The sequence below is a fragment of the Melospiza georgiana genome, chromosome 16 (genome assembly GCF_028018845.1).
Source record: "Melospiza georgiana isolate bMelGeo1 chromosome 16, bMelGeo1.pri, whole genome shotgun sequence".
Lineage (NCBI taxonomy): Eukaryota > Metazoa > Chordata > Aves > Passeriformes > Passerellidae > Melospiza > Melospiza georgiana.
Window position 1 is genome coordinate 2,113,133 of NC_080445.1, and position 14,377 is coordinate 2,127,509.

The 14,377-nt window shown below is 50.3% G+C and overlaps 1 protein-coding gene across 1 annotated transcript in view; it reads left to right on the forward strand.

The window, feature by feature from the left end:
- CACNA1H (calcium voltage-gated channel subunit alpha1 H) overlaps window positions 1-14,377 on the forward strand; it is a 108,720-nt gene that overhangs the window by 74,524 nt on the left and 19,819 nt on the right. The window contains exons 20-25 of the mRNA XM_058035191.1: window positions 858-984; window positions 1,305-1,430; window positions 1,911-2,000; window positions 2,742-2,934; window positions 11,525-11,676; window positions 13,826-13,935. Of these exons, the coding sequence (XP_057891174.1) occupies window positions 858-984; window positions 1,305-1,430; window positions 1,911-2,000; window positions 2,742-2,934; window positions 11,525-11,676; window positions 13,826-13,935 (798 nt within the window). The remainder of the gene's footprint in view (window positions 1-857; window positions 985-1,304; window positions 1,431-1,910; window positions 2,001-2,741; window positions 2,935-11,524; window positions 11,677-13,825; window positions 13,936-14,377) is intronic.

The following is a 14,377-nucleotide window of genomic DNA, read 5'->3' on the forward strand; positions in this document are numbered from 1 at the left end:
GATGGCTCCAGGGACCATTCCTAACACTTTGGAGGTGCAGTTCACTCTCCACATGATTTCTCTCAAACAAGACCCTGTGGAAATGCTGCAGCACAAAACGCTTTTCTGTGGGCTTGGCAGGCACAAGGCATCACTATCCACGTGAGCTGCAGCTCCCTGCAAGGACTCACCCTTTACAAGCCCATCCTAAAAACAACTTTGATGCTTTTCAGGCAAAACTCCCACCTGGCCCTTCCTAGGAAAGCTTGGCTTGGGCTGGTTCCACTGCCACCTTCCCAGGGCAGGGCAGTGCATGCCCCAGGCTCTCCTCCAGGGAAACAACACCCCAAACCTGCCTCAGAGCACACCAGGAATCTCCTTCCCAACAGGACTGACCCTTTGGCTGTGGAGCTGCTGATCACAGGCTCCTGCTAGCTAAGAGCCAGCTCAGGAGCTAATTAGGAAACAAATTGGAATTACTCTGTTTGGAAAGTTGTCATGGCCACTGGTGCAGGAGGAGCACCAGACGTGCTCGCCAGGCCCACTGGGAAGATGTTCACGTGTTGGGAGAGGAAGGAGGGTCCTGCCTGTGTCCCTGGGTTGGGGTCAGAGCCCTTGGAGGGATCTGGAGTGAGGTACAAACCTCCCACAGTGGGAGCTCTGTGATACCCTGCCCAAAGGGAGTCTTCTCTCCTCACTCTGCCCAGCTGTCACAATTCCATCTGATGGGATTGGGAATGTTCTGGTTGTCTGGAGAATTCCCTGCCTGCAGGTAGAGGAGGTTTGGGCCAGCCCCAGAGAGCAGAGGAGAAGCAGCTGGGTGATAACAGGACATACATAAAAATTAAAATTTAATTGTCTTGTGGTTTTTTTTCCAGAGTTATCAGCAGAGCCCCAGGTCTGAAGCTGGTGGTGGAAACCTTGATCTCCTCCTTGAGGCCTATTGGGAATATTGTTCTCATCTGCTGTGCTTTCTTCATTATCTTTGGGATTTTAGGGGTCCAGGTAAAGTATTTCCCTCCCCTGCAAGTGACTGCTGCTTTTCTCACAAGCTGGGGTTTAGGTGGAAATAATGAGCTGAAATGCCTCCAAAGGAAGATTTCAGGGGAAGAGGAGCCAGACTTTAGCAGAAATGATCCAGGGTGGGGTTGGCAGCTGCTCCCAGCAAGGATCTCAGGATTAGGAGAGCAGACAGACCTCCCTGCTGAACTCTGCTGCAGGAATGAAAGATAAACCACAGAACAGACTTTTCAGAGCTGCTTCTTTTTTGTTCTTTTTTTTTTTTTTTTTTTTTTTTTTTTTTTTTTTTGTGTTCTCAAATGCAGCTTTTTAAAGGCAAGTTCTACTACTGTGATGGCCCTGATGTCAAAAACATCACCACGAAGGCTGACTGCACCAACGCTCACTACAAATGGGTCCGGAGGAAGTACAACTTTGACAATTTGGGGCAGGTAAAGTCCTCTCTGCAGGGCTTTTCTGTGCCAGTTTTCATGGATGGACACCTGAAATGTGTGGCTTCAGGAGAGTGTGGAGCCTCCATCATAGGAAGTTTCCAAAACTGATTTGCAATCATCTATCAGTGGGTTCATATTTGCACTCGGTGATCTTTGAGGGCTTTTCCATCCTTGGTCATTCTATAACTTTATCTGGAAATCTCTGTCTTTTACCCTAAATGTGTAAATATGGATCAGATCAACCCTTGATCTCTTGCTATGATTGTACAATTCCTTGGTTTTAGGAATGTTGTTGTTCTTTGAGATGCAATCCCTCAACTGCCCCTTTTATTCTCCAAATTTATTGCTGTTCTGTTTGCAAATGACGAAAATAAAGTGCTTTACATGGCTGAAAAGCAGGCCAGGCCATAGGAGGAGTTGGGAGCTCCTTCTCTGGGGACTGCAAGGCAGGACCAACCCCTTCTGTCCATTTTGCAGGCCCTGATGTCCCTGTTTGTCCTCTCCTCCAAGGACGGCTGGGTGAACATCATGTACGACGGGCTGGATGCCGTGGGCATTGACCAACAGGTATCTGTCCTGCAGAGCCCACCTGTGCTCCTCTCTCCAGCCTCAGGCCTGGGCACTCCAGGGTTTTTGAAATCCCAGGAAGCAGCAGAGCTCTAGAACCTCCTTGAGGCCCTTTTGCTCATTGAGCTGCCAGTTTTCCATTTTTTGGAGTTGCTTCTCCATGGCTGCTTCCCATGTAGGACAAGCTCTGGCGTGTCCTACATCAGGGGATGTAGAATGAATTAGAATGAGGGTGCTTGAGGATGGGAAACCACCAGGAATGTTGTGGAAAAGGCATTCAGTTTGTGAGTTTTGTGGCATTTTCTGTGGGAAGTTGAGCCTCACATGAGTAGGACCCACCCAGAGCCACAGTAACACTTTGGACTTCATTTCCCCCACTTCTGAAGATCTGGTAACAACTGAGAAACATTAGGCAGGAGCCCACATCTGAAAAAATTAAAAATCTGGAGCTTATCTTTAGCTGAAACAATCTTGCTGGTGGGATGATGCTTACCACTGAGATTTAACTGAAGCTGTGTGAAATAAATACCAAAATAATCAAATCCCGTAAGGCACTTTTGGGTGGGTTTCGCACCAAACTGTAAAATTTTAGTCAGTGAGAAGGTGAATGAGAGGAAAATCCTTGGGGAAAATCCTCCTCCCAGTGCTCCCCACCTCCCCACACAACTTACTGCTCCAAAAAAACTGACTCAACCCACCCGCTCTGTGCCGCTTCTCCCTCGTCTTTCCCTCCCCTCCCAGCCCATCCAGAACCACAACCCTTGGATGCTGCTCTACTTCATCTCCTTCCTGCTCATCGTCAGCTTCTTCGTGCTCAACATGTTCGTGGGGGTGGTGGTGGAGAACTTCCACAAGTGCCGGCAGCACCAGGAGGCGGAGGAGGCGCGGCGCCGGGAGGAGAAGCGGCTGCGGCGCCTGGAGAAAAAGCGCAGGAGTAAGGAGATGTACCTGTCTGGTCGGTAGAGTGCCTTACAAACCAAAATCTTTCTGAGCCCTGCCTGCTCCCAAAGCAAGATTTCTTTTTAGTTTTGGGTTTTTTTGTGGTTTTTGTTCGGGTTCACGAGGTTGTGTTGTTTCATTATCTCTTTGGCGGTGCCTTAAGGCTTGGGCTGGTGACGCCTTGGGATTGTCCTGGTGGGAAATGTCACCTTTTCACCTGGCTGGGGGGGAAATGCTCCTCCAGCAGAGTCCTCTCTGCAAGGCCATGCTGTCCCAAGCACTGAGGGACAGGGGTGAACTATTTCCCTGCTCCCCCCGTGCCTGGAGGCCACTCCAAGGCTCCCCCATGCCTTAACGCGCCGCCTGCATCCGAGGATGGTGGTGGCTTTGATTTGGGGGTTCATTTCTCATCTGAAGCAGTGCTGATGCTGTTTGGGAGTCCTGGAGCATGGCCCCGCATGCCACAGACACTGCATGGGGGCACGGACAGAGCCTGGGGACAGCAGGGAGCCCCAGGGTGGGGCTGCAGGGAGAATTCCTCTTGGGAACATGTCCATGACAGGAGATGCTCGTCCCATTCCAGGCTGGAACTCAGTCCTGGGACTCCTTTTGTCCTTGGAACACTGGCCAGGGGCAGGGCCATTAGCCAAGAAAGGCCTTTAGCCAAAAAAGGCCTTTAGCCAAAACTTCCTTCTCAGTGGATCTCATAGGGACCATCAAACCCCAAACCCACCTGAGCCTGTGCTCCTTTCCTGCCCCAAACCTGCCCATTCCCACCTCCCCTGGGAGGGTATTCCCAGGAGATCTGCCAGGAAAGCAGCCCCAGCTTTCCCAGAAGTTCCAGTGAGCAGGGAGAGCCTGCCAGGCATTTTTGTGGAGTGAGCAAACCTGGCTTGGCCACCAAGATCAAAGCTGAGCTTAGTCAGGGGTAAGGCTGAGCTTTCCTGGCCCTGTCTGCTTGCAGCAGTGCTGTGACTCTGCCTGGCCGTGTCATCTCCTGGAAGGAGCAAATATTGTGACAAATTGTTTGTGTCCCACACATCAAGGCATGGATATCCATTTCCAGCTGGAAAAGCAGCCCAGCTCCAAGGACACGGCACAGGCTGTGCTGGGAGAAATCCCATCCCATTCCACTCCCTGCCTCCCTCCAGGCCTGGGGCAGGAGCTGTGTCCCTCACAGCCCCTCTGCTGCTCCCCTGGTGCTCCTTGGTGGAGCCAGGGGACACCTCAGCACTAAATGGTGGCACTGCTGTCCCCACAGGACCTCAATGGCACCGCAGGGAGGGCCAAGCCCTTTTGATTTTAGCCGGTTGTGAGTTCAGTGCCTGGCTCAAAATGAAATCCAGCTCAGACACTGAGTCCCTCCAGAGATTTCCAAGGGTTCAAATGCAATTTCCTGCCCCTTTTCCCATTTTGCTGTGGGAGTGTGAGGGTGGAAATACAGAAGGCAGCATTTCCAGCACAGGGAGGAGAATCAGATTTAAGGTCCCAGGGGTCCTCCTTGTGCAGCTTCTACCCCAATGTCCTGACCTAAAAGACATTCAGATAAACTTGAAGTTTATATGAAATTAAAAAAAACCGGCAATTTTAAGCATCCTTTGAGAGGGCAGAGGCACAGGTATGGAGGCACAGCTCGGTTCCTGATTAGGAAATAAATCTTATTAAAGCCTGGCTGTGACTGCACAGCTCAGACACAGAAAGAGCCAGTCCCTGTCAAAGTGATGGACACTGTGACATTGTCCCTCTTTATCCACCACCTCCAAGGAGCTATTTCAGCCCAGCCATTGCACAGATGAGCCTTGTAACATTTCATGGAGAGCACACAGGGAGGAGGACAGATTTCTGGAAGGGGATCAAGTCAATAGAGCAGCTGAGAAGTGAAACATTTGGCCATGTGCTGGGCTTCCAGAAGGTTCCCTGAAAATGTCTGGCTCTACCTGCAAGGACAGCTTGGCATCCAAACTGGAGCTGTTAACAAGGTGAACCCAAATACCTGCTGCACTTTTGGGAAATCGCTGTTTCCATTTCAAGGGATGTATTTTTGTTTCAGTTGGGAGGGGTTTGAACCTCCTGGGTGGTTTAGGTGACTAATGGATTTGATAAAAAAAAAAAACGTGGCAGACTCAGAAAGATGCGAGCTGTGGCTGTGGGCAGTGTGTGTGTGCTCGTGGAGCTGGGGGATCTGCATGGTGGCAGCAGCTGGCAGCTTCCTCTGCTTCCATGTGTCCCTTCCTCTGCTTCCATGTGTCCCAGCAGTCCGTGTCACCCCTGTGGAGCAGCCTGGTCCCCCCAGGGAGAGGAGGGAGGAATGTGAGGAGGCTGGCAGAGACCCCTGCTTTCACCTCAGTCAGCATGCCCAGCGCTGGGCAGAGCAGGAGAGGAGGAGGAGTTTGTGTTTTAGCAGGAGGAAAATCCAGCCTAGGCCACCAGTGCACCCTGTGGGCTTGCTGTCTGCCTGGCACCTTGTCTGTGTGTCCTGTCCCCTGTCTGTGGTGTCCCCTGGGGGATCTGTCCCTTCCTGCACACACAGAAATGCACCACGGAGCTGTGGCAGGCTGGGAATGGGTTAAACCTCAGCTGGGTGATCTGGGTGCCAATCCCAGGCTGGATCCAGGATTTGGGACTTGTCAGAGGGGTTGTTGTGTGGAAAATACAACTCCGGGAATGGGATAAACCTCAGCTGAGTGGTCCTAGGCACCAATCCCAGGCTGGATCCAGGATTTAGGACCTGGCAGAGGGATTTCTCCATGGAGGACCCAGCCCTGCAGCAGGACCCAGCCCCTTCTCAGGTGGATGAGGAGTCACCACCCTGCTTTGGGGTGATTTTTCAGCAGAATGGTCCCTCTGAGCCCAGTTCTGTGCTGTCACCACCTCAGATCTTTCCAAAACATTTCTCCTTTCCCATCTGAGGAAGGAGGGCCACTTTGCTGCAGGGATTGGCAGCAGGTTCACTCTGCTCAAGGAGAGCAGAGGGCAAGGGGTGAGGACGCTGAGAAATGCATTTGATGTGGTTTTAAAAGCTCAGTGAACTTTTTTATGTGCAGAGAAGAAAAATCAAGATAAACCAGAATATTTTTCCTGCCGCTGTCCCTGCTCCATCCATTCCATCCAAGGGTAATTTAACAACCCTGCTGCTCTCAGCCTTTTAATGAGCTTCTCAGAAGACACAGACCCAGAGCAGCCTCCCCAGATTGAAGGTTTTCATTAAAAACACGTGGAGCAGCTTGATCTGCTCTGCCTGTGGGATCCAGACCCAGCTGTCAGCTCAGCTCTGACCTTCAGGGGCTGCAGGAGGGTCTGGGTGGCACTGAAAGCAGAGCAGGAAAAGCTGGGAAAGCTGGAAACCCCAGCTCTAGCTGCCTTTCAGGGGTGTCCCTTCAGGAAGACCCCAAAAAATGAGAATTCAGAAATACTTTTTCCTGATTTCAGCTCTGTGAGAGGAGAGTGGCCACAAATCCGTTCCTCTGAGGTTTTTCCCACCAGAGCTGGGAGTTGTGGAAGGATGAGGGAAATTTTGAGCCCCAGCAGAGGTGCCTTTCAAAGCAAAAGAAATTTTAAGAAATTCAAAATTCAAAGAAATTCAAAGAAATTCAAAGAAATTTTAAGCCCCAGCAGAGGTGCCTTTCAAAGCAGTGGCTGCAAACCTTTCTCTAGAGGGTGGCACATGGTGATATTTGAATTTAAACACCCTCTCAGTGCCACAGCCCTCTCTGTATCCAGCTGAATCACTTGAGCTGGAACTGAAATTTTGGGTGCTGCATCCCTGAGTGTTCAGGGTTTGCAAGCAGGGAATTCTCAGCTCCTGCTATTTGTTTTTCCAGGCAGCTGCAGGTACAGAGCTGCTCTGTTCCAGGCATGAATAACCCCATTAGGGCTTTCTAATGTTTCATGCAGAGCATTGTAATGGAGGAGCTGGGGCTGGGAATTGTAATGCCAACTAAAAATGCTTTTAAGCCAGGGGAGGACGGGGCTTCATTAATTTCCATGTCAGCAGAAGCACAAGCAAAGTTGAAATACTCTGCAGAGAGGTGAGATTCAAGTGTTAGCCAGCATCTAAAAGCAGGGGGAGGAAAGGCTGGGATTTTCCTTTTTTCATCTGTTTGATGGTTGCTTTTTCTCCCTCCTCGCACTTCCACCAGTTCAAACCAGCAGCTGAAGGGAAGCTTGGCTGTGTTTGATGGAGGGAGAGCATTTAGAGAGTGCCAGGACAAGGGGAATGCATGCCCACAGCCAGGGGGTTATGGGATTTTGGGAATTAATTCCTCCCTGGGAGGGTGGAAAGGGGCTGGGATGGAATTCCCAGAGAATCTGGGGCTGCCCCTGCATCCCTGGAATGGTCCAAGGCCAGGCTGGGATGGTGGAAGGTGTCCCTGCCATGGCAGGGGTAGAATGGGATGGGCTTTAAGGTCCCTTCCAACCCAAACCATCCTGGCATTCTATGAAAATGGACAAAAACCCACAAGAACCCCAACGTGTCCAGGCAGGATGGGGCTTGGAGCAGCCTGGGACAGTGGAAGGTGTCCCTGCCATGGCAGGGGTGGCACTGGAGGGACTTTGAGGTCCCTCCCACCCCAAACCATTCCATGATGACAGGAATCTGCCAGCTGGCTGATGGAGTCTGATCCCAAAGCCCATTTTCCCAGAGAGCCCAGGTTGTGTTTTTCCTGCTGGGATGGATCAGCAGTGGATCTGGGGTTCCCTGTGGCTGTGCCCACATCCCGTGGAGCAGAACCCTCCTCAGCCAGGTTCTCCCACACACCCACAGCTCTGGTTGTGCCAGCAGCCATTGGGGTGTGTGCAGTGAACCCTCAGCACAATTTGGGGGCTTAAAATTCCCTCTAAGAGTTAAAAAAAGTGATCTGAGAGGAGCCCAGAGCTGCTTGCTGTGCTGCCAACAGAGGTAAAACTCCCTGGAGGGTTTGGGAATGCCCAGGGCTGTGGAGCCCTGGAGCTCTGCCTGTCCTGGCAGAGCTGTGTGGGGCTGCTCCCCTCTGCCCCCACCCTGCTGCAGCCCCTCTGCCTCCCTGGGGTCACTGAGCCTGCCCCGGCTGCTGGGGCACATCCCTGGGCACATCCCTGGGCACATCCCTGGGCACATCCCTGTGCTCATCCCTGTGCTCATCCCTGGACACATCCCTGGGCACATCCCTGGGCACATCCCTGGGCACATCCCTGGGCACATCCCTGGGCACATTCCTGGGCACATCCCTGTGCTCATCCCTGGGCACAGCCCTGGGCACATCCCTGGGCACAGCCCTGTGCTCATCCCTGGGCACATCCCTGGGCTTTTCCCTGGGCACATCCCTGGGCTTTTCCCTGGGCACATCCCTGGGCACATCCCTGGGCACATTCCTGTGCTCATCCCTGGGCACAGCCCTGGGCTTTTCCCTGGGCACATCCCTGTGCTCATCCCTGGGCACATCTCTGGGCAAATCCCAGCTCTCTCCGTGCTCATCCCTGGGCACATCCCTGTTCTCTCTGGGCACATCCCAACTCCTTGGGCACATCCTGGCTCCCTCCAGGCATATCCCAGCTCCCTCTGGGCACATCCCTGGACACATCCCTGGGCACATTCTTGCTCTCTCTGGGCACATCCCTGGGCACATTCCTGCTCTCTCTGGGCACATTCCTGCTCTCCCTCTAGGCACATCTCTGGGCTTATCCCTGTGCTCATCTCTGGGCACATCCCAGCTCCCTCCAGGCACATAACTGCTCTCCCTGGGCACATCCTTGGGCACATCCCTGGGCACATCCCAGCTCTCTCCACGCACATCCCTGGGCACATTCCTGGGCCCATCCCAGCTCCCTCTGCCAGCCTGGCACGGGCAGCATCTCCTGGAGTGGACATTGCATGGGGTCCCCCCTGCTGCATGTGGTTATTGTCACCCCTGTCACCTCCCTGCCAGCTCTCCTTGGATGTTTTCCCCTGCTGGAGTCCCTCCCCTGTCCCTTGCTCTGCCTGTGGGCTGTGTGCATCCCAGAGGAGCCAGGCTGCACCTGCACTCCCTGGGGTCAAACCTGGCCTGGGTTTTCCCAGCAGGAATTTGGGCAGGGCTGAGAGAGACCTGTGGGACCCCTCTGTGCTGTGGGACAGAGCCACCTCTGGGTCTGCTGCTTCCTCCTTGGCTTTTCCTCCCCAGCCCATGGGCAGGAGGGGCTCTGATTTTAGGAATTTAGGAAGTTTTCAGCTCAGTGCCTGGCAGTGGAAAATGTCTTCTTGTGATTCTCCTTCTGGAATTAGTTGATAAAACAGAATAAACACCTGATTTTTTTGCTGAATAATGAATAAATCAGGCATTTGGGCAGGTGAGGGGTGGTGAAAACCACCTGCAACCTCTTTTCCTTATGTGCTGCCAGCCCATCCCTGCTCATCTCCTTTAATCAATCCTCATTGATAAATAGTCCCTTAATATAATATTTAACTATTAAGGGTATTCTCAGACCTCCCAAGGAGTTATCTGCACTCCCAAGAAGACATTTCCCTAAAAATTATAATAAAAAAAATAAGGACAAGGATGTTGTAATCCTGAAAACACATGAAAGCACATTGTACAGGCTGAAATAAATATTATGCTGCAATGTTTTTATTATTATTTTTCAGGCAGGCTGAGCTCAGTAGCACAGACAGCCCCAGCAGTCCAAGATGACTCGTAGGATTAAGGCACATGAAAGCAACAGGAAAAAAAATGTATTCAAAAACAACTCTGGTTGCTTTCATCTTGTTTTTCCACACCCCTTAGCAGAGCAAAAAAAAAGCCTTGGTGACCCTGGTCAGAAGGAAATGTTTTTCAAATGCCTCCACTGTACTTTTAACTACCAGCAAAAAAAAATGTAGTTGAAAGGCAGCTGCAGATTCTGTTTCCCTTTATCCAATTAATTTTAAGGGTTTGGGTTCTGATCTGGCATCAGTTGCACCAAAAAAAACCCCAAAAAAACCTCCCACATTTCAAGAGTCCTTCCATCTGAAAGGTATTAGCAGGATGAGAGGAGTGGGAGATGGATTTCAGGAGGGCACTGAGTGCTTCTGAACTGATTTCCCTCCTTATTTCAAGGTGAAGCAACTTTTTCTGAGCTCTTGAAGCATTAAAAGCTGAATTTGCTGATATATTTGTAAAATCCCCTCTCTGTGAGGAACCATCCTGCTCTGCCTTAGTGTGACCTCAGTGTCTCTCCACTTGTGAAATCCACAGTAATGCTGCCTTGGCCTTGTGTAAACCCAGAATATTTACATTGCTGCAGTTTGAAAGGAATTGGAGTGCCCACAGGCATCCCTGTGGTCACACTTTCACTGGAGAGAGGCAGTAAATGCAGTCCTGGGGTCCAAACACTCTCCTTGGAGCACTCCATGCAATTTGGTCACAGGCAGAAATTTCCACATTTTGAAGAGAAAAAAAAAGGAGGAATCCCAGCCAGAGGCAGAGATATAAAATTCATGCATTTGGAAGCAGCCATGCCCTGAGCCCTAGATCTATTGTTTAATTACCTATTTTATAAATACAAATGTATATTTCTTTTTCCAGAGGAGCTTGTCGTGGCGGAGCCAAGCACTTTGTGGCTGTGTCCTGTGTGCTCCCATCCCTCAGGAATGCTCTGCTGCTTTTCCTTAAACCTTCCAAAGGTCCCAAAAAACCTTCTGGAGCTCAGGGCATGTTCTCCTGCCAGCTGGGATGATCCTGGCACTGCAGGACTGGGAGAGATGAGTGCTGCCCCAGCTCTGCTGGGTTTGGAGCTTTTCCTTTGGCCTTGGGGTCCTGTGTCCATCCTGCTCCTCCCCTGCTGCCCCTGCCAGGAGGAGACTCAGGGACAGAGGGAAGGACCTGGCTGGCACCAGAGGCTGCTCATCCCAAAAACCCACTCAGGCTGTGGTGGGAGGCAGGATCACACAGGGATCACTCAAAAATTATACAGGGATCACTCGGGGATCGCTCAGGTATCACACAGGAGTATTTCGGGAATTACACAAGAATCAGGAATCTGGGGATCACAGAGGAGTATTTCAGAAATCACTCAAGAATCTCAGGAATTACACAAGAATCAATCAGGGATCACTCAAGAATTACACAGGGATCACACAGGAATCACTCAGGAAACACTCAGGAATTACACAGGAATCAATCAGGGATCGCTCAGGGATCACACAGGAATGATTCTGGGATCATTCAGGGATATCACAGAAATCACTCATAAATCTCTCAGGAATCACACAGAGACTCTCAGGGGTCACACAGGGATAACACAGAAATCATTCAGGAATTACTCAGAAATTACACAGGGATCACTCAGGGATCACTCAGAGATCCCACAGGAATCATTCAGGGGTCACTCGGGGGCCATTCAGGGATCACTCAGGAATTACATAGGAATCAATCAGGGATCACAGGGATCCCACAGGAATCCCTCAGGCCTCACTCAGGGATCACACAGGAATCACTCAGCAATCACTCAGGGATCACTCAGCCACTCCCCACATTTTGTCACCTTTGTTCCCCACCCGTGTCCAGCTGGGAGGTGACTCCAGCCCCCGTGCTGGTGGCCCTCAGCCCTGCAGCCCCCTCGGCTCATGGCTGTCCCCCGTGTCCCCACAGAGGCCCAGCGCAGGCCCTACTACGCCGACTACTCCCCGGCCAGGAGGTACATCCACAGCCTGTGCACCAGCCACTACCTGGACCTCTTCATCACCTTCATCATCGGCGTCAACGTCATCACCATGTCCATGGAGCACTACAACCAGCCCAAGGTAGGAGCTGCCCCCAGAAGAGTTGCCTTGAGAGGAAATTGGCCATGGGGACGCTCTTAGTGATGTTTTAGGGTTTGTATTTTATTATTTTAATGTATTTGTAATGCTGCAGTTCTTTAGTGTAGAACTCTAAACTCCATGTGCAGTGTGAGCTGCTGCTTTCCCATTTTGGGCAGACACAACAATTCCTCTCCAGGCCTGGCAATCAAGGACACCTCATTGGCTCAGGCCCCAGAAATGTAAACAAAAGTGCAAACTTGAGGAAAATTACTTCATTACCTGAAGCTGTAATTGGCAGATTAACCCCCAATATGCAAATGGCCCAAACTTATAAAAGTGTGAAAACCCCTGACCTGTGCTCCAATTTTGGGTGTAGCCTTTGTCCGCGCTAAATGTACCTGAAGGGCCTTCAATAAATACAAACACTTTTTATCCCCTAATTTTGTCTAGCCTCTGTTTTTAGGTAGTCCCAAAAAGGCACCCCCAGTTTTTGGGGAGCCTCAGCATTCTGGTCCAGCTCTGCCTCAGGCAAAACTTCCATTTCCCTGCTTTGGGTAAAAAAACCTCAGCTAATGGAGAGTTAATTAGGCTTTTACCAGGAAAAGGCCAATCTAAATATTTCCTGCCCTGATCCCAAACCTGACTGAGCCTCACACTGGAAACCAGTCCAGAGTTTTAGAACATTCCATTAACAGATATAAACTCTGAGTTACGGCATGCAGAGTGTTTCTTTTCCTCAATGGATTCTGAATAAACCAAATTTAAAAGTACAATCCTCACTTTTTTTTAATGTATTATAAAATCATTTTCTCCTCAGAACACCTTTGACATAAATCAGAGGGGCTGATAGATAAATTTATATCAATTTATACATTTTCCATCTATAAATTTTCCATTTCATTATCATTTACGAAGCTCTGGCTCAGCATTTGCTTTTCCAGCATTCCATGGTAACCTGCAAATGCCTCCTGGATGCTGAGCCAGAGGGTAATGTGTGTGTGTGTGTTTTACACCAGGGTAATTCCATGGAAATGTTGTTTATCCAGGTTAGGTTTTATTTACTCTTGGTTTACGTTCACTTAACGCAGAGTTGTAAATCCAAATGCAAACGGTCACAAACAATGGCAGAAGTCAGGCTCGGGCTTTGGATGGAACAGGGAATTGTGCTGTGTTTTTTAAGCTGCCATTTTATTTTAGGTACTGGTACAAAAATAGGGGTTGTTGCCAACACCTAAGAAACTTCCAGCTCCCATTCCCAAAAAATCAGGGCATGGCCATGCCCTGGTGACCTCACTGTGTGTGGGGTCAGCAAAGCCAGGCACCCCACAGAGGGACAAAAAGAGCTTTCCTGTGCCCTGGGGTTTCCTGCAGCCTCCTCTGTCCCATTTATTTCCATTTTTGTCCAGTTTGATGCTCACAATTCCCATTTTTAATTGAAAATTCAGAATCCTGCTCTACACTAAACTAAACCCCCCAATCCCTCCCCACCCCAAGAGCTGCTCCCCCCTCTCCCAGCTTGTCTATTTTAAGACTCCCCACAAGATTCCTTTGCTATTGTTGGCCCCCAGCTCCAATGAAATCCATTATAAACACTCATCATGCCCGAGTATAAACACTGTGGATTCCTGACTTCCGAGGGCGGCTCCGGGGACAGCGGCAGCGCTGCACCAAATATGGACACGCTTTGCCCAGCTCTGGAGATGCCCCATTTTTCAGCAAGGAAAGGTTCCATCCATCTCTCCAAGGTTTATTTATTTTCCTCAGCTTTTTAAGCAAAGCCTTTGTCCCCAGGGCTGGGATCAAGAAATGATCCATCAAGGCTTTTCTTCTCCCCACTTCAGACCAAGGAATCTTCAGGAGATGGGGAAGGGGGGAATTTTTTCCTGTCTGGCCCAGACTGAACAATTTGTGCACCGAGCTTGAACCTGACATTTTTAGCAGAACTAATCTCAGTGCTTTGGAGGGTTTTGTTTGACTCAGGGGCTAAGCCTTTATTTGAGTTCTGCTGGATGATTTAGTGAGCTCCACGAGCCTTTATGACTTTATTCCTGAAATTTCTGAGCTGCTCTCACCCTGCTCCCTGCCAGTCCCTGCATGGGGGTCTGGGAAGGGATAACTGGGCTGGCCTAACTGGGATCTGTCTTTCCAGTCCCTGGATGAAGCCCTCAAGTACTGCAACTACGTGTTCACCATCGTCTTCGTGTTCGAGGCACTGCTCAAGCTGGTGGCCTTTGGTTTCCGGAGGTTTTTTAAGGACAGGTGAGAACATTTTGGACCCCTGTGGATTTGGGATTCAGGGCTGGACTGACCCAATTTCAGAGCCAGATTCTGTGGTGACACAAGAGGAGTCCAGGGCTTGCTCTCAGTGGGTGCAAACTTTGCAAACTTTGTAGTGTGAGAACTGAAAATCCTGAGAACTGCTGGCGGTGCTTTGCAGGAGGAATTCAGGAAATGTCCCCAAATTCCAGATCCATCTTTTCCCCCAGGATTTCCCTTTCCACCAGACCTGAGCAGCTCAGCCTAGAGGTCAGAAACCCTTCCCAGTCAGCTCCCATATTTTGTGGCTCAAGGATGTCTGTACAAGCTGCTCTGAGCTGGTTTTGTACCACTAAAAATCACAGGCCCAGATGAGAGTGAAGAGATGTGTGGGAAATAAATTTGTAGAAAACTTTAAAAACTTAACAAAGTTTATACAGTATAT